Here is a 20,736-nt window from a genome sequence, read left to right as displayed (position 1 = left end):
CTAAGTGTCCACAGGGTCCAAACAGGTGACCGGAGGGCAGCATGGCCAGTAGTGCAAGCTGGAGATGGGCGGTCAGCCCTGGAGATGCCACATCAGCTCGTTCTCACGTGGCTGTCCAGGCATGAAATCACGTCCTTCCTCTCTAGATCCCTTAGTCTCCTGCTGGGGCCCCAGGCTGGTGCAAACGTCAGCTGGTGGTTCCCGTGGCTAGCCTTGCACTGCGTCCGGCTGCCCCACAAGCGACCGGGCAAGCCAGTGGCCACGCCTCCTCCCCAGCCTGAAGGCTGGACTCCGCGGCGAGCAACAGCCCGGCGCTCGCAGAGGCCTCTGGGAGTTGTAGTCCGCGGCGGCCGGTGGTCTGACAGCAGCGGCAGGTTTGGCCGGTTCAGAACTCATTCCCCGCCTGTCCCCGCGGCTCGGGCCAGTGCCTCTTCCTGTTTGGGGGTTGCGGTCCTCGCGGCTGTAAATTGAGGTTCATTTAGGCAAGGGTCTTAGCCTCCCTGCACCTTTCTCCAAGACCGGGCGCTGGGCCTACTGAGGAAGAGCACATTTCCTTAGCTTAAACACTCGGGGAAGAAAGCGAGGGGAAGCGGCCGGAGGGGCTGCGCTCCTGGAGGAGTCGGCTGTCACCCGGGGAAGTTCTTTGAAGCGCGCTGGGACCTTCGCTTGGTGGTGGAGTGGTGAGGCCAAAGCTGGGGGCCGCAGAGACGGTTCTGGGGGGGAAGGGGAGGCGGCGAGGCCCTCCCCGGAGCGAGTGTGAGGAAGTGTGGGACTCGCGGGGGTGAGGGGCTTCGAGCGGTGCCTGGAACGGTGGGACGGGGTCTGCCGCAGACTGAGCCCAGGGCCGGAGCTGAGGCTGCTGCGCGAACACCTGGGGGAGGATGACTGGGGGAATGGCGGGGATGAGAACTCCTCCGTCCTGAGTCGGGAAGGAAGAAAGGGGAGAGGAGGGAGGAAACCGCCTTTTGCCTTGATCTGGGTAGCTCAGTAGTGGGAATGAGGGTCTGCTAGAGAATGGGCGGCTTGACATCTGAGCTGTGGAATAGTCGAGGTGGAAGGGCCTTTGAGGCTGGCTACCTAGCTCACCACCAGACAACTAGCTAGAGACTGATTGGACCGAAGTCCAGTTTTCATGACTCCTTCCCCCCTACCCCCAACCCTCACATCAGCCCACTGCCACGAGTTCATTCCGACTCATTGCGATCCTATAGGGCAGAATAGAAATGCCCCTTTGGGTTTCCGCGGCTGTAAATGTCTGTCAGAGCAGAAAACCTCATTTTCTTAAGAGGCTACTAGGTTGGAACGGTTCACCTGGCTGCCTTCCACCCCAGCCCACTGCCCCGAGTGGATTCCGTGCACAGCGACCCTATGCACCCAGTAGAACAGCCCTTCGGCTTTCCGAGGCTGCAAGGCGCGTCTTCCAACTGTTGACCTAGGGGGTTAGCAGCCTAAGGCGAGCCGGGCTGTGCCGCAGGTTCATTTCTAACTCGCAGGAGGTGCTTTATCCATGACTGAGATCAGCAAATCCGCACACTCCGTCACTTCTCGCCCCTTCCTTTTTCTTTGCCATGTCTGCAAGACATGGCGAAGGGCTGACCCACCCAGGAAAACTGCAAAAATTGAAGAAAAGTTGTCTAATTTCAGTAGGAGCCTCCTTGCTCCGTTGAAAATACAAAAAGCAAGCGAACCCCAACTCACGGCCATGGAGTCCATTCCAATTAGGAACAGCCTTATAGGACAGAGTAGAACTGCCCATCGGATTTCCGCAGCTATAAATCTTTGTTGCTGGTGTCGATGGGTCCCACTGCGTCTGCACCAGCTCATAGCAACCCGACGTACAACAGAAACACTGCTAGGTCCCGCACTGTCTTTTAAAATACACGGTTTGAGCCCTTGGTTGCAGCCATTGTGTGATTTCATTTCCTTCAGAGTCTTCTCTTCCACTGAGCCCTGTGCTTTATCAAGCATGACATGTTTTCCAGGGACTGGAAAAGACACAGTATGGTCGTCTTCGATTCTAGGCAGCATTGTGGCTGTAAATGATTACATCTTTCTCCTGCCGAGCGGGCGGCCGGTTTTAACCTGCGGACCTTTCGATTAGCAGCCCGATGCATAATACGCTATGCCACCAGGGCTCTGTATTCAGATTTATCACGTAAATGCACTAGGCAGCATAGAGGACCGGGAAGGACCGCCTGTGGGTTTCCGGGACTGAAAGGCTCCATGGGAGTAGAAAGCCTTATCTTTCTCCTGCTTCTGACTCATAGCGACCCTGTTAATAGCGCTCAGCTGCCATTGAGTTGATTCTGACTCAGACTAACCATGCATTTCCAAGGCTAAATTTCGCCTGGGGCAGATAGCCTCAGCTTTCTCCCAAGGAAAGGCTATTGGGTTTAAACTACTGACCTTGTGTTTAACAGTCGAATACTTGCCTGACAGTGAGTGACACCAGGGTTTCTATTAGATCAAAGATAGTAGCAAACTGAAATACCATCTAAAGTTTCTCTACCCCATAGAAAATGAAGCTCACCTTTCCTTACTCAACCTATATCCAGTGCAACTCTGAGAGTAGGGTACCTGATGCCGCACTGGTTAAGAGTTTGATCGGGAGTTGATTTGAAACCATCAGGCCCTTACTGGAGGAAGATGGAGCAGCAATCTGCTTCTGTAAAGATTTACAGCTTGTAAACCTTATAGGCCATTTCTACTCTGGCCTATAGGTTTGCCATCAGCCAGAATTTACTCACCAAGCAGTGGTTTGGTTTGGTTTAGAGTTCTGAGAACAGTTAACTTTAGATGTCTTCAAGTTGTCTTTTAAAGTATTTCATATCTCAATATATACTGTTAGTTGTGGTTTTATAATGCTTCAATTCAGTGTTTCCGAAAATGCGTGATACAACCCTGATGGTGGAGGTGGGGGGGACAGTGGAATGACCTGGGGGGGCTGCAAAAGCAGATAGCTACACTTTATCTTGGATTATGGGCTATACTCCAAAAGTTTTTAGTTGCCAGGCGGTATTGAGTTAGTTAGTTAGTTTGTTTGTTTGTTTGTTTGTTTCTGAAGAGGTGTCTGTAGGCCAAATCAGTTGGGGAACCTGTGCTTTATGTATTTGCAGTAAAAGGTACACTCAGCATAGGATAGGAACACCAAGATGAATTATAAATTAAAGTAATAAGTTGTAGTATTTTTAAATGGCTTTATGGGCATCAAAGTAAAAACTTAAGGTTAAAAATTGCTTTACCAGGCCTGCATTTTATATCTTAAATTCCAATTCTTTGCTAGTATTCTTCCTTGTTTCTTACGACATGGACATAGTGTAAAGAGTGTTTCGTCTTCCAGACGTGGTAGAGGAGCTTCTTTTGGGCCATAGAGTTGTTTGGATAAGTGCTTTCTTTATTAGACCACGTGGTCTTCCAGCACGGCCACGTGGAAGACCTGCAGCTGGATTGGTCAACTAGGAAGCCTGTTCTTTCCTATCCCAATTGGAGCAGTAGGGTTCCTGTTGGCTGGCAAATAAATGATTCCAAAGAAAAGGATTTCAATAGGCTTGTTTCTGGATTTTACAGTAGTTATAGACTGGTAAGAAGAAAATAATCTGTTCCTACCATAAAGCTTTCATCAGGCCGTTGTTTTCATGGTTTGGTTCTATGTGCCTTTCTGTTAGTACACTGCAGAGGTGGGTCTCTGTGGCCAAATCCCTCCTGCTACTCGATTTATTTATTTTCTCGTAAATCAAGTCATTTTGGAGTAGAGCCAGGCTCCCTCATTTATATAATGTCTTTCATGTTACAGAGGCCAAGTTGAGTCATGGCAGAGACCATCTGGGCTGTAGAGTCTAAAATCCTTTCTATGTGGTCCTTCCCTAGTAGGGCCTGTCAACCCTTGACCTACTAGCCTGACTGTACATAGGGTATCGGAAACTCTTACAAAGTATGGAAGAGTGTTAGGTAATGCTGAGTTTTAACTTCCAAGAAGAAACAAATACTTGTACGGTGTGGCTTTTAAGACACCTTTCAGCACAAGATTGTGTGACCCGCTGCAGATCGATATGGGGATCCTGACACAGACACTATAGATTGGCTTTTGTAAAGAATGATGAGGCCGGTAGAAAGGCAGTTTCTGAGGCTGGGGTGGGGAGGGCTGGTGCTCTCTGAGGTGTACTGATGAAGACCGGCTGTTGAAAACGGGGTCTCTTTCAGACAGGCACATCAGCTTTCTTTGGCTGTGTTTTTTGTCCTTTTCATGTAGCTAAGTCTGTGCTTCAACACAGACCCCATGCTCCTAAATGACACTTAAAAGTACCAGCAAGTCAGTTAAGCGGTTTCTGTTGCGACCTGATGCTAATCCAATCTTAAAATAAAATGATTTTGGTTGTGGTGAGTTACCATCCAGTCCAGCCCCTTGTGTGTAACAGAATGATACCGTGCCCCATCCTGGGCCATGTTCATGAAGGCTGGAGGGCGTGACTGCTGCAGCTATGCTGTTAGGTCGTCTCACAGAGTCTTTCCCTCTTTTCTGCTACCATCCACTTTAGCAAACATAATGTCCTTTGCTCTTTACTGATTGTGTATCCGAAGTAAGCTAGCTAAGGATATTTCTTCCAAGACTGATGTGTTTGGTCTCTTGGCAGTCTATGATAGAAACAACATTTTCCATCACCATCACAATTCTGCAGGTTGGTGCCTCATTATTTGCATTGACATTAATAGTCTTGTGCCCGGGAACGTTGTCTTAGTGCTCGGCGGGTTTGAGTGAGTTATCAAAAGTAAGTCTAAATTTGATTGTGGTGATGATTGTACAACTCTTCTTAATATGCTTGAACTATTGAATGGTATGATATTATGAATTATATATCAATCAAACCATTTAAAAAATATATCATAATGTATGTTTGGATTGTGATCATTGTTGTACGAGCACCCAATGAAATGATTTTTTTTTTTTAATTCAGCCACTGAAACCCTATGGAACGCAGTTCCTCTCTGACACACCTGGGCTCACTATGCGTTGGAGTCAACATGACAAAGGGGTTAAAGCCACACATGATCCCAGAAGGGTGGACTAGGTCCTAGTCTAGTGCCATCTGAAATGACTCCTTATAAGAGAACATAAGAAATAAAGAGAAACCAACACAGAGGAGGAATAAAAAAGAGATCCTAAAATAAAATAGAAGATGAAGTATAAAGCACAGTAAGCATTTAGATGTTAACTTGCAGATATAGTTCTCATTAAATCACATCATTGTTGTATCCACGGCAGGTTGATGCTACAGGAGTCTTCGACATTTGACTTAGTCATTGATGCACTTTGGCTGCTGTGCACTGTTGGGAAGTCTCTCGGTCAAGCCAATTCGCCAAGCTTACTGTAGACTAATGCTCATCGGGACATTCAAAGAGGCATTGGTTGTCAGGTGCCATCAAATCAGCTCCTACTCAGAGCCACCCTGTGCACAACAAAACAGGACAGGCCTGGTCCTGCACCACCCTCACAGTTGTTCTTAACTCTGAGCTCATTGTTGTAGCCACTGTGTCATTTCCATTCATGCAGTACTCTAGGGGGATGAATTTGAAATGTAGGCTTTTTGGAGCAACTGAAAATTACAAATTCCCTTACATGCCGTCATATTTACAGTGTTGGTGCTGGTCATTAGGTGCCACAGGGCCCCTTTTGAATCATAGCCACCCCATAGGACAGATTAGAACACATCCAAGGGGTTTTCTGACTGCCCTTTACAGAAGCTGGTGTTTATTTCCCATGTAGCCTCAGGATTGGTTTGAATTTCCACCTCTTGCTTGGCTGTCAAGTGCTTCACCCATTGCTCTACCAGTCTGCCTTTTGTTTTCTGACATACATTTTTACAAGATTCCTGAAAATGATTAAATCTTTGGTTGAAAGCAACTGAATGGCAGCAGGTATTTGACACTGCTCATTTGTGATTTGTTACAGGCAGGCCCCGTGTTGTCAACATCCACCCTGTACTTATAAACCAATCCTTCCTTCTTGGCCCCCCATAAAACCTATTCTATGAGGGGCTTCAAAAACTCATGAGAAAATAGAATGAAAAGATGATGGAAATTTTCCTCAAACTTTTGGCAGCCCTTTTGTATTAAACATTCAAGGTTTACACAATCGTTCTTAATAATAAATGGGCACTACTTTGCAACGTGCTTTAAGATATGTTACTACTGTGTTATGTTAATGATGCCAGTGTATCTGGACTTATTTCTTTAATGTGCTTTATACATAGAACGATTCACTCTATTCTAAGACAGACATTTGACTAACTCATCTTAGACATGAACTGTCACAAATTTATCAAGTTCAAATTGTAATACATATACTTGGCGCTGTTAAGTAAATGTTGGACTACTAGCCGCAAGGTTGGCGGTTCCACCAGCCCCTCTCCGAGGGAGAAAGGTGAATCTGTTCACTCCTAGGAAGACCTCCAGGAGGAGGCCTCTACTCTGTATAGTCCTCTATGTGAGTCCAAGTGGCTCCTTGACACTCAGTGGGTTTGCTTTGAGGTTTTGGTTTACACCTGGACATGCGTTTTTACTCATTCCAAAAAATAAAAATTAAATACACCCATAATGAAAGGAAGCCATTGCCATCAAGTTGATTCTGACTCACAGACACAGCCTGGGACAGAGTAGAACTGCCTCACGTGGCCTCCAAGGACTGCCACATCCTTTCCGTATGCATCAGCTGGTGGGTTCAAACTGCCAACCTTTCCCTTGACAGCCTATCACATTAACCTCGGTGCCATCGGTGCGCCTTTCCCTCATCCCCGGGCAGTACAAATGGTTAAACACTCAACTGTAGGTCAAAAGGTTGGCACTTGGAATGCACCAGAGGGGCCTCTGAAAATCAGGCTGGGGTTTCCTTTTGAAAGATCACAGACTTGAAAATCCTGTGGTGCACTGTAAGAATTGATACAGGATATCTTCCCCTAGCACCAATCCCCATGTAAACAGATCTCAATCAATTAAGAAATCAAGCTGCACAAAGCAACAACTTATGGATTGCTTCTCTCAGTTGTTCTATACTTGAATAAACTTCTTTTATCAATAGTATCTTAATGTATTTTTCTTATACCCCAGCGGGATAATTAACAATGCTTTTCTTTTTTGCTTCTTTGATTTTTTCTTTTTCTGCCCTTGTTTGTTTGTTTCTGTGTTGTTGTTGTGGGATCTTATTTTTGTCATAATCCAACCACCACAGAAAACCAGAGTTGTTCATAACCCGTGGACAATCATGGTTTGTCTGGGCTCCCACTTAACTCTAGTCCCAATCCAAGAACAGTTAGTTCTCATAACACGGTTCTGCTCGGTACTCACCTTCATGAAGAGATCACTGAAGATAAGGGTGCTACAGCAAAGTGTGGTGAAGACAGCAGATGGTGCCTGGCTATCAATTGGAATAGGGCCTTGGTTCTTAAAGGCTCTTATTCAAACAAGCAGCCATCTAAGTGAGGGGTCAACTAAGTCCACCAACTAAGCACACCAGCTTGTGTGATCCAAAGAGGACAATAACAAAATCCAAATATGATGGAGGGAAAAATATCAAAAGCTTAAATTGTGAACATCCAATTTATAGAAGGATATGGAGGACCATGAAAGCTCAAAATCCATCTGCAGAGTGTCTGGTCAGATTAAGCCTCTGGCACATCCCTTTTAATCACAGGCAAACAGCTTTACAGTTAGAGATTATAGTAAACTTGATTATGGTGTATCAAACCATGGCATAATATGATACTTGTTCAGTTGACCCCTTTCTTGACCCAACCTGAATTTGTTCTAGGCTGAAGTATGTCTCACCTGTTCCAGGAAATAAATTTCTTCTCTGGCCTTTTAAGTACTGATATGGTCTTTTCTTTATTATGCTTTATTTGTATTTTTAATCTTTGTATTATTAGTAGTATCTTGACATTTTGTCTTACTTTTGTTTCTGTTGGGTTTCCCAGCTTGTAAATCACAGAAGGAGTGGGTGCATAGAGACAACAACCGATGCAATGGTTTATGAGGCTGTGGAGGGCGGGTGGGGAGAGTGAAGGGAATTGGGGAGTAAACAGTGAGTGCAGAGGGGGAAGGAGCACTAGAACTGATTGTGATGTTGTATATACAACTCTTTAAAAGCGATTTAACCATAGAAATATGATATGTGACTATTGTTTCAGGAAAAACTACTGAAATAAAACAAAGAAGAAAAAGAAACCAAACTTGACCAATGATTACCATGGGTGAAGGAGAAAGAGTTGTTGCTTAGGGGGCATTGAGTTTTTGTTAATAGTGGTGGAATAATTTGGAAAAGAATATTGAGAATGGTTGTACAAGAAGAGTATAATCAATGGTCCTAAAATATACATGTAGATGTCGTAGAATTGGAGAATGTTTTATTGGGTATATTTTGGCCACAATTAGTAAAACAAAAAGTACATGACAAACAATGAGTACAGGGAAGAAGAAAATGTTCTAGAAGTGAATGTGGTGATAATTGTGCAACTCTTCTTGATATGGTTGAATTACTGAATTCCATGGCATGTGGATGAAATAAGAATAAAACTGTTAAAAAACAACAAAACGCTATGGTGCGAATTCTCTGCTTATCTAGGGGTCACCTTGAGTCAGAATCGACTGCATAGTAACTAAGAACAACAGCAGCAGACTGGAAAGTCCAGATTTTAGGATGCTTCTTTGTCTTCAAAATAGCCCGCTTCTACAGATGTCACCACCACTGCCACGGAGTCCATTCTGACTCATAGGGACCCACCCTATAAATTTCTGGGGAGGTAGATGTTTATGGATGCAAAGTGCCCCCTCGTTTCCTCCCCAGCTGCATGGCTGGAGCCAGCATGCTTTCTCCCAGCAGCCCAGGGCATCGCCCACTGGACAGACATCACAGTGTCAGGGAAGGAGCATTTAGAAGCAAAGTGGCCTGGTTTCAACCTCAACTGCATAAGTACTTTACGTTACTCAACTGAGGCAAGTAACAAGTTGCTTGACTTCTCTAAGCTTTGATTTTTTTCTGTGTTACAAAGGCAATACCTATTTCCCCCAAATCTGAGGATTTGAAATTAATAGCATGGAAAGAATTACGTAGGCCTGTGGTACACATAACTGTGCCATCCATCTCCCACTCACTACCTTTCCATTGGCTTCTTCATTTGAACCTTGAGCCATATTTTGTCCAAAGCGAGACCCTGAAATTAATTCTTTCCCTTAACCTTGGTTTGTGACCGTTCATTGACGCAGTGAAGCTCAACCCTTTTGTTTTCTGAGCTCGTGGAGATTACTCATTATACGTAATTTAAAGGCATGTAAGTATGTCAGCCAGTTTTATCCAGGCCACTGAGTTAGATCATAAAATAAATAGACAATTTTTCAAGTTGCTTGTAAAGAGCCAAGTTATGAATAAAAGTGATAGCTGTGTTTACTGAGCACTCAATATGTGCCAGGCACATTATATGCATTTTCTTATTTAAATCTCAAATTCTGTGAGATTAGTACATTTATTCCATGTTGCTGGTGAATCTTAAGAAGTTGAAGTAAATTCCCCAAGATCGCACAATAAATAACAGAGACAATCCAAATTCATGCAGTCTTATAATTGAGCAATGAGCTACTACACTCTTACTTAATAGATCAGAGTAGGCTCTACCCCAAATTAACCATTGTGTATAACTCAAATAATTAATGCATTGAAAATATCCTTTGATGGTGGTTTTACCAGTGTAAGAGGTTTATCAACCACAAGGCTCTGCCTATTTATTAATATTAAATGTTTTAAAAGCATTTGTTAGCAACTCTGTGGATTGCTTTTTCCACCCTCAAAGTGGAGACTCCAAACCCACCTGTAAGATAATTGGACAGTCCCTCACAGAAGGGCATACAGAAGGGATGATAAATCCAGGGTGCAGTACAGCAATGACAAAACGCCTAACTATCCTCTAGTTCTTTAATATTTCCTCTCCCCACTATTGTGGGCTTAGTTTTGCCTCACTAATCCTGCTAGACCTGCATAGGTACACTTGTACAATCAAGATCTTTTAATGCACGAAATCCAAGATAGATAACCCCCTCAGAAACAGTAATGGGAGTAATGATGCCCTGAGGGACAGTAAGGGGGGCAGGGGACTGATAGCAGTGATAAATGTATAACCCCGCTTGAAGATAACAAACAACAGAATTGTAGGTGAATGGATACATGGCAAAAAATATATATAATAGTTGTTATGCATGAGTACGTTAGCCCCTTGTAGCCACTGTATCCATACCATCTCCTTGAGGGTCGCCAGTTTACCGAACCTGGTGTTTTTTCCCAGGGACTGGTCTCTGCCGATGACATGTCCAAAGCTCAGGATGAAGTCTCACCATCCTCACTCATAAGGAGCATTCTGGCCGCACTTCTCCCAAGATAGATCTATTTATTCTCCTGGAAGCTCAGGCTACTTCCCATATTCGTCACCAACACTGTCATTCAGAAGCATCCATCAGTTCTCCGGTCTCCCTTCATCATTCGAGTCTTAACCTGCATCTGTGATAGACAATATTAAGGTGCCTTAAAAATGACAGCATGCATCACCTAAAGCTGTAACATTGGTCAATATTTTTACATTCCTCCTGGAAACATAAGGATAGCCTTACCCAAACCCCTCTACCCCTGAGTCAGCTCTGCCTCAGTGACCCTGCATGGGGCTTCTGAGGTTACAGGACCCCTCAAATTCCTTGGTAAGGTGACTGAGGCAGTGGCCTAGACCTTTAAAATGTTAATTCTTTCCCTCCCCACCCCCAACCTTATAAGGTATTACTTAACGATTCTGCTTGGAATGGACTTTTTGAACCTGAAAATTAGTATCTTTCATGAAGTCTGGAAAATTCTCAACCATTATTGTTTTAAATACTCGCTCCTATAACCCTGTTTTTCTTTTTCTGGTTCTCAAATTATATGTACTTTATGCTTTCTCATTCTAACCCCAGGTCTCTTCCCATCATCTGTTTCTACCTCTGCAACATTCTGAGGGATTTCTTCTGCTTGTCTTCCCGGGAACTTGCCCTCCAAGTTTTAAAACCACCGATTGAGTTTCAAATGTGGTTATTATGTTTCTATTCTATAAGACCCCATCCTGTTTGTTCTTCAAACATGCTGCCACTTTTGGAAAAATCTCACCTTTCATGTCTTTAAACATAGGAGGCATGGTTTTTTCATAACCTGGTCATCGTCGTGCTTGAAATCCTGTGGAGCTGTCTGGTACTCACACACGTGCTACTCTATTTCCGTGCATGCTAGGTTGTCTTTGTGTTTTGTTCATTGCCCTTGAACGATTGTTCGCTGCTCTTTTTGGAGACCTGGGATGAAGGATTTCTCTTTGCCTCTCGCAGCAGGACCAAACAAGTTCATCTGAAATCAAATCCACAGTTTAAAATTTTCTTTGGTTACCTTCCAAGTTACTAACTTACCAGTACCAAACGTGTAGGGTGTTTTCCTGCACAAACTTGCTTGCTACTTCCATGGTGCAGGCAGGAGACTTCTTGTTAGCCCTGTTCTGCTGGAATATTCTTTGTAGTGACAGCTGTATTGTGGACGAGGACGTGGGGAGGGAAGACGATTTGTTATCACACTCGTTTTTTTCTTATTTCACAAGGCCTTGGAAATCCCCCTTTTTCCTGGAATAGCAAATGTGCTGTGGGCAAAAGTAGGTTCCGTGAGCAGCTACGTTCCTTAAGTCTGTGATCCGTCACTTCACTCTGAATTGGCCTGCTGCGCTTGGTGCTTTCAAAAGACGTGCTTTATATTTTATCTGGAATGTTCCATTGTTTTCTATAGGGAAATGGGTTCCAATAGCTTCATCCATTTTATTACAGGAATGGATTGCTGAATGTACTTTGTTATTAAGCTAAAAAAGAAGGACTGCATTTCAACTTAAGGGCACCCTGATCACGTGCTCAGCTGCTAACTAAAAGGTGAATGTTTTGCACCTACCTCTCTGGAGGAAAGTCAAGGCTGTCTGCTCCCTAAAGGTGTAAAGTCTCAAAGACCCTCAGGGGCAGCTCTACTGGGTCCTACAGGGTCGCTGTGAGGTGGCAGCGAGTTTGAGGGTTTGGGTTTGGTTTGGTTGTTTCGTTGTCCCATGCATCAGTGAACTTCACAGTAACATATTTTCTCAGCAATGTACACTCCCAAGTTTCTGATTGAAATAAATATTTGAGGCATCACCCCATTAAGGTATTTTAAAACAAATCCCACATAATCAAAATGCACATATTAAGAATATTAAAATATCCTTTAAAATAAATTTACAAGCCATTTGTCTTGTGATTTATTTAGGACCTAGCTCCAAATGGCAACCGTGGATAAAGAGTCCATGCAACCTCTCCTCTCTGAGGGGCAACCTGAGGTAAATTCCGGGCCTATGAATATCCAGTTTGATTCATCAGACCTCAGGTCCAAAAGGTACGTGCTTGAAACAAAATGGTCACTTCATAATTAGGATTTTAATGATTAAAATGGGACTGATTTTAGCTAAACATGCATAGATTTGAATATCCAGTTTTTACTAGGATTTGTATATATGTGGGGGGAGGTAGGGTAGAGGTGGGGAGAAGGAATAAAGACAAAAAGATACTATTTCATTTGTGTTTTATTTAGAGGAGATAGGATCAATTTTAGAAAATAAGATACGTTCATAAAGTTCATTTAACAAGTACATATTGATTACCTGTTTTGTGCAAGGTAATATGGTAGACCCCAGAATAGAACAGTAAAATTACTGCTTTCGTTAGACTTAAGTGTCAAATTAATTTGTATGCATGGAATCTAAGATAATCCATTGAAAACTTATTATAAACAGTGAATTAATTCAGTAAAGTGGCTGCTTATTTAAAATAGGCGAAAGTAAAATGCCTTTTAGTGAGAAAATGTAACTGGGGGAAAAAAAAGATCTTAGAAAGTTACATGGAGGTAACTTTAACCAAAATGTGCCAAGTCCGTGTGGGTGAGGGTGCGACTTTCAGGTGCTCCTGAGAGACGCGGAATAAAGTTATTTCATCTGCAGTGCTGCTGGTCAAAAGTCGCGCTGTTTGTTTTAAATCCACCAAGAAAGAAGGCCATTGGCCAATGGCTTTGATGCAGTGAGTTCTTAGGATGTAGCATTTTAATTTTATAATTAAAAGAAGAACCCTTGGGCTTATCTGACACATTGTAAGATTATAAAACTTAAAATGTAAATACAAAGTATATCAATTAAGAGATTACTAACACTTCCTATTTGGAGTGAGATTTTTCTCGATTGCTTTCTGACTCGGAGTCAGCAAAACCAGTGTTCTCGCCCACACCCCATCATCACCACTGATGTTGTAGCCTTTTTTGGGAAGATGTTCTTCCAAATCGCTGGCACTTCCCTCTTTCACCAGAAGGTGTTGCAGAAGGTTTTCCAAAAACAACTTGAGGTATATTTCTTCAGCTGGTTCTTCTAAAATGGTTGAGTGACTAAAATGACCGAGGATAGCAGTTACCTGCCATGCCATCAGAAAAAACACCCGAAGTTGCACATGCGCAGGCAGTGATGTTGTTAATATGGTTGTTACGTGACTGACAGTACTTGACAGATGTTTTGGAAATATCCCGTGTGATGAACAGACACTCTGCTCTCGGTGGCAAGACCCTAAACATGTCGTTTTCCTTTAATTTTAATCTAAATGTAATGTGATCCATACTCCGAAATTCCAGGAGCCAATTCCAAAATGCATGGGACCAAGAAATTTCACTTTTAAGCATTACTTTGCAGTATTAAATAATACCTGGACAAAGTTGTTCAATGTAGTAAATTTTATAAAAGCAAAGGATGAAAAACAGCCCAATATTTTCATTAGGCTAGATAAATAAATTATGACCCATCCATAGCATAGCCTGTTTTCCACCCATTTAACATTACACATTAAAAAGAAACACTTCTTCAATTTATTTTGTGAAATTTTAAAAAAAAGTGACGTGCCAAGCATTAAGAATAATATGCTGCTGTTAATGGAAAAATAAAGCCATGGATTATGCATAATACAATAAATAATAGGGACCTTCAAATTGTTTATGGGAAAACTCCATTGTCTTTTCATTACATTTTGCCACACTGAACCCGTGAAGGGGGACAGTTGGACCGAATCTGTTAGCCAAATACCCAACAACTATTCAGTGACTGTTTGCTCCTTGCCAACAGAATCCTAATTTTGTTTAGGATTGCAGTGGGTTCTAATCCAGGTAATGAAGAAATATTGGTTTCACCCACTCATAATACTATTTCCATTTTCTACATGTATAATGTTTAGTCTTTTTTTGTAGCTGCAGGTGTGAAATTTTATCAGTGCTATTTATAGTGACCACCAGAGAAGATAATAAATCGCATAATTTCCATTTGTGTATTCCACCTTTAGTGACTATAAGAACTCAATGCTGATTGAGTGTGCAGAGTTTTCTTGAAACCTCTAAATTCCATGATAAATAATCGACCACTGTGACAATAGAATGTAGGTCACTAATGAGCATTCTATTACAATAAGGTGACAGGAGTTCAAATAGCTCTCTGATAATATCACTGTGTAGATTAAATGTATTTTCTATAATGAAACTTGTCAAACTGAGAGGGAATCAGCTGTTTACAATCATGGCATAACTACCTAGGTAAGCATTTCTTAAGGAAGGCAAATGTTTACAGGAACTTAGTGTTAAATGCTAATTTGCTTGTGAGATAATTTCTGTGTTTAGGAACACCTAACTTATTTGATGAAAGGAAAGTTTTAAGCATTGCTGCGTCCATTAAATTATGGATTATTCCACATTGTGTACATAAATAGAACTCACACACTGGAGGAAGAGTGTCTTCCACTACAAGGATCAGTTTTTTGCCATATCCCAGTGCTCCCTGTGGTTACATTAGTATTTTTTAAAAAATCCACTAACTCTTTGAAATTAGGGTTAATTAAGCCTACTCTTAAATTATAATTATTTGTGAAATTGTGGATTTGAGGTTATTTACATATTTTCCTAATATCCAACTCCCCAAACTCAACTACCACCAAGTTGATTCTGACCCGTAGCAATGACCATTGATATATTTACGCTTTAGGCCCTCAAGCAGCTTCTTAAAGAATATGCAGAATTATTTTAGGTAGTACAAGGGTGACCATTATTTTAATTACTTTGTGTCCATATCAATGGATATTAGGAAATATATAAACAACATTTTGAACCTACCATTTCACAAATAATTACTATTTAAGAGCATGCTTAATTAAATCAAATTTTAGAGTATTATTCTGGGGGGAAACTAAACTAAATTTTACTACTACATAGATTGTACTGGGATATGGTAAAAGTCAGTGTAACTCTCAAAATGGCCGAATGTCAAAAAACATGATCTCAGCTGATTAGGAGCCCTGGTGGTGCAGTGGCTAAAGCAGTGGGTTGCAAGAACAACCGCTGGCTATTTCAATACACCAACTACTGCACGGTATAAATATGCAGCTATTTGCTTTTATAAAGATGTATAACTTTGGAAGTTCTATAGGGCAGTTGTACTGTGTTCTATAAGGTCAGTTGGTTAGAGAGGTTTTTTTGGAGGCTGGAGGGCATGGTTTGGTTTGCTGTTTTCTGTCTTCTCCACTAGATGGCAATCAAATTATGTATTTGTTCAACTATAACAACTCTTTTGGATTGAAAGCTTGCTGAATCTGTTTATCATTTTTGTGGAACTGGGGTTTAACCAAACCTAGATAGTGGAAGGACTTGTCATTTTAGTGTCGTTTGGGAAACTTTTTCAAATTACATGGATCTCTGTTCCCTCTGCATATCCCCTGTCCCATAATTTACCCCCTGGCTTGATGTGGAGTGCGGGAAGCGAATAGACGGACAGAAAGGCTGAGAAGGATCTTGTGCTGCCTTTCCCATATTCTCTGGCCAGTCACTGTTCTCAGAGGTTTTCCTGCTCCTCCCAGGCTTCCTGGTAACCAGGCAGAGCTGGTATTCAGGATGGCCACATACATTGCTGCTGCCCTGCGAGTATGTTTTTCAGGGGGTGGCCCTCCCAGTCAGCCTAAAACCAAAGTATGAAGTGGCTAATTTGATGTTTTTGTTTTGCTACAAAATCATGTATACCTTTGTTAAGCAAAAATTTCAGCATGTCCTTTCACAGGATTATGGTTTTCAAAAACAGTAAAACGTTTTGTTGTGAATTGGACGAAGGTTTGCAGAGCCGATGGCTTTTCACGCAGCAATTCATACACATGTTTCCAGGTTGATGACTGCAGTCTCCGTGATGTGACATCACTTATGCCACTTCTTCCCTGTTTCCATTCCTCCTCCTACCCTAACCCTTCTGAACATTGACCTTGAGTAAACGCTGGCCTCTTGATCTCAAATGGTTGATTATTCCAAAGAGTGCATGCGTCACTAGCGTTATTGCTCCCCTTGTGGATCTGCCTTTTGTGTGGCTTGAAATTGAGCCATGAGGCTGAGTTCATTTCTGACTCTCATGGGTGACCACGCTCCACAGTCTCAGAGGCTCCACCCCTTCTGCCCACCCAGCAAACCTAGTCTTTTTACTGGTTTTGAGTGTTGTTCTCCATTTTTCTCCCACTCCGTCTGGCCCTTCTAATGTGATTCCATGCAGAGCAGCTAGTGGTAGTTGGGTACAATCTAATTCTTCTGGTCTCAGGGTCATGGTGACTGACATTTGCATGACCCATTAGTCGGCTGAAGTACTTTTTCCCCTATGTCTTCAGTTTTCTTTATTCTTCTCCCCACTCTGCTGGATCCAAGCGGTCATTTGCTAAGGCATCTCCCTAAATTCTGTGAAATCCTAGAACCTCAACAGTTCCACCAGCCAAACCTGAGTTCCCCAAAATTGTGATTGGGTTGGGGTGTGCCACCCAACAAGCGATGCTCCTTTGAATTCCACTTCTGGCACCAAAATATACTGCCACCAACACTGTGTTAAAAGTAAAAAGTTGAAGTTTATTGTGGAAATCAAAGTACATTTTAAATCAAGGAAATAATGTTAAAGCAATTCACTAAATACTCAAGAACTACTTAGTGGCAGAGGCTTAAAAAAATGCCAGCAGTTAGTTTTAGCAATATGGTTGGTCCAGATTGCTTAATCTAACTATCCTTAAACATGCTTTGTTTTGTTTTTTCATAATAGCTTTATTGAGTTAAAAGATTTCTTGTTCTGATTGTTAAGTAATGTTGAGTCTGCTCCAACTCATAGCAAACTTATTTACAATAGTATAAGACTGCCCGATCCTGTGTCATCATGTGAGCCACTTATTGCAACCACTGTACCAATCCATTTCATCGGTAATCCTCTTCTTCACTGACTGCGCAATTTACTGAGAATGATGGCCTTCTCCAGGCTGAAATATGTTTTTCTTTCTCTTGTTTGACTTAGGTGTTAAGTAAAAAACAGCTGTTGTAGAGGTAGCTATAGAGAATCTCAGCATCAGCGTTGTTGTTGTTAGGGGCTGTTAAGTGGGTTCTGACTCATAGCGACCCTTTGCAAAACAGAACTAAACTCTGCCCGGTCCTTTGCCATCCTCACAATTGTTATTGTTGCCCAATGTTGTAGCCATGTCCTTGACAGGGTTCCTCCTTTTCACAACTCCTCCAATTTACCAAGATGATGTTCTTCTCTAGGTATTGATCTCTCCTGATAACAGCCAAAGTTAGGTGACATAGTCTTGCCAGTCTGGCTGTACTTCAGCACTCTGACTATTCTTCTTCAAAGACAGATCTGTTTGTTCTTCTGGCAGTTTAAGGTACTTGTATTCTATGGATGATTCTATAGATTGAATCATGATTCTATGGATTGATTCCTCTTAGGTCTCCCTTATTCAGTGTCCAACATTCATATGCATAAGAAACAATGAAAAATACCATAGCTTGGGTCAGCTTAATCCACAAAGTGAAATTCTTGCTTTTCAACACATTAAAGCGGTCTCGTGCAGCAGTTTTACCCAGTGAACTAGGTCTTTAGTTTTTTTTGATGGCTGTTTCCATGAGCATTGATTGTGGATCCAAGCAAGATGAAATCTTAGACCACGTCAATCTTTGCTTCAGTCTTTTTTCCATTTACTTAGATGTTGTCTATTGGTTCCATTGTAAGACTCTTGATTTGCTTTACATTGAATTGCAGTCCATGGAAAGTTACATTTATTGATATAATCAACAAATGTTTCAAGTTCTGTTCACATTCAGCAAGCAAGGTTGTGCCATCTAGGCATTGAAGATTGTTCACAAGGCTTCCTCCAATCCTGATGCTGAGTTCTTCATATAATCCAGCTTCTCTGATTATTTGCCCAGCATACAGATTGAATAAGCATGGTGAAAGGATACAAGCCCAACTCTCAACTCTCCTGATTTTAAACCAACTCATATTTCCTCGTTCTGGTCTAAAGACTGCCTCTTAGTTCATCTACAGCTTATGCATGAGCACAATGAGATGTTCTGGAGTCCCCAGCCTTCCCAAATTGTCCGAAGTTTATTATGATCCACATAATCAACAAAACACATCTTTCTGATATTCATTGTTTTGATCCATCTGGTATCAGCAATGATATCCCTTGTTCCACGCTTTCTGTTGAATCCAGCTTCAACTTGTGTCAGGATCTCTGTCACACTGCTGCAACAATTGTTGAATGCTCTTCAGAAAAACTTGCACGTGCTATTAATGATGTTGTTGTTAGGGGCTACCGAGTCAGTTCCAACCCATAGCAACCTTATGCATAACAGAACAAAAACACTGCCCAGCCTGTGCCATCCTCACAATTATTAATGATACTGTTCTATAATTTACCACATTCTGTTAGGACCCCTTTCTTTGGAATGGACACAAATATGAATCTTCCAATCAGTTGGCCAGGTCACTGTCTTCCAGATTTCTTGGTGTAGACAGGTGATTGTTTCCAGTACTTCAACAACTTGTTGAATCATTTCGCCTGATATTCTGTTACTTCCTGGAGCCATGTTTTTCCCTGCTGCCTTTAGTTCAGCTTAAACTTCTTTCAGGATCATTGGTTCATGATCATATACTGCTGCCTGTGTTGAATCCCGACCAGTTTTTGGTCCAGTGACTTTATGTATTCCTTCCATCTTCCTTTATTGCTTTCTGTATCATTCAATATTTTGCCTCTAGAATCCTTCCAACATTTCAAAGTGAGGTTTGAGTTTTTCTTCAATTTGATATATGCTGAACATCTTATTCCTTTTTTATTTCTGTCTTAGTCTTTGCACATCTCATTATAAAACTTTGTCTTCATTTTACTTCATGTTTCTTCCATTTGTTTTAACTGTTCTACCATCAAAAGCAAGTTTCAGAGTCTCTTCTGACATTGACTTAGAGCTTTTACTTCTTCCCTGTGTTTTTAATGGCCTTTTGCTTTCTTCATGTAGGATGTTCTGGATGGCCTCCCACAGTTCCTCAGGCCTTCTGTCATTAGTGTTCAATGCAGCAAATCTGTACTTGAGATGCTCTTGAAATTCAAGGGAGATAGACTCGAGGTTGTATTGTGGCTCTGGTGGACTTGTTTTCATTTTCTTTAGCATTCGCCTAAGCTTACATGTGAGCAATTGATGGTCTGCCCCATGATCATCAGCCTTGGTCTTGTTTTGGCTGAAGATATTGAGCTTCTTCATGGTCTCTTCCCATAGATGTGTTTACTTTAGACTCCTATGTATTCTATCTGGTGAAGTCCATTTATATGGTCATTGCTTATGGTGTTGAAAAAAGATATTTGTGATGAATAAGTTGGTCTTGCGAATTTCTGTCATGTCATCATTTATATAACCATGGCCATATTTTTCAATTCCTGTTCCTTCATCTTTATTTCCATTTTTGCATTCTGAACACCAATAATTATGAATATGTCTTGATTGCATAATTGATCAATTTCAAACTGAAGAAGTTAATAGAATTCTTTAATTTCTCTATCATTAGTTTTAGTGGTTGGTGGGCAAATTTGAAAATAGTTTATTTAACTGGATTTGCTTGTATGCATGTATGCTGTCACAGACAGCCTTGTATTTAAGATAGATTTTCGAATGTCCTTTTTTATGATGCATGCTATGTCACTCCTTTTGAATTTGTCAATGCCAGCCTATTACATCATATTATTGAGTCAAAAGGCGAATAACAATGCATTTAACTCACTGATTCCCAGGATATTGATGTTTCTGTGTTCCATTTCATTTTATATGATTTCCAATTTTCCTAGATTCAAAATTTGTACATTCCAAGTTCCAATTATTAATATATGTTTCCAGTTTCTCTGTTCTCATTTGGAGTAGGGTTCCATCAGCAAGTGAAAGTTCTGAAGGTGTACCCTGTCCACGTCATGAGAGTCATCTCCACTTTGGAAACATAGCTTTTCCGCAGTTATATTTTAAAGGTCTTCCAACTTGAGGGGCTCATCTTCCAGCACGACGTCGGACCATATTTGGCTGCTGTAGTCAGCACTGTAAGAGTTACCTAAGGTTTCCCATAATCTTCCGAACTTTCTCTGACTCTGAAAAGCCAGGAGTAGCAGTGGGAGCAGTGTTTTCCCTATAACATGAGTAATGCTGGTTCTGAGGACAGGCTGGAGCCTCCTTCTGCACCTCCTACTCCTGTACAAATATGCAGTGTGATCTCTTGATCTGTGCCTTTCTTTCTGATTGGCATTTCCTGTAGGGACAGTCTCAGTCACTGAAAACAC

The 20,736-nt window shown here is 41.8% G+C and overlaps 1 protein-coding gene across 4 annotated transcripts in view; it reads left to right on the top strand.

Moving 5' to 3' along the window:
* The first annotated feature begins 233 nt into the window (after positions 1–233).
* SLC38A9 (solute carrier family 38 member 9) overlaps positions 234–20,736 on the top strand; it is a 97,788-nt gene continuing 77,285 nt past the window's right edge. For 3 of the 4 annotated variants that reach the window (XR_012782829.1, XM_075541046.1, XM_075541044.1), the window contains exons 1-2: positions 381–680; positions 12,326–12,451. Coding sequence is in view for 3 of the 4 variants with exons in the window: in XM_075541046.1 (XP_075397161.1) it covers positions 12,339–12,451 (113 nt within the window). In the remaining variant the exon portion in view is untranslated. The other variant, XM_075541045.1, reaches the window with a different exon arrangement.

This window comes from Tenrec ecaudatus, chromosome 2, assembly GCF_050624435.1.
Source record: "Tenrec ecaudatus isolate mTenEca1 chromosome 2, mTenEca1.hap1, whole genome shotgun sequence".
NCBI lineage: Eukaryota > Metazoa > Chordata > Mammalia > Afrosoricida > Tenrecidae > Tenrec > Tenrec ecaudatus.
This window is presented reverse-complemented; position numbering and strand designations above follow the sequence as displayed.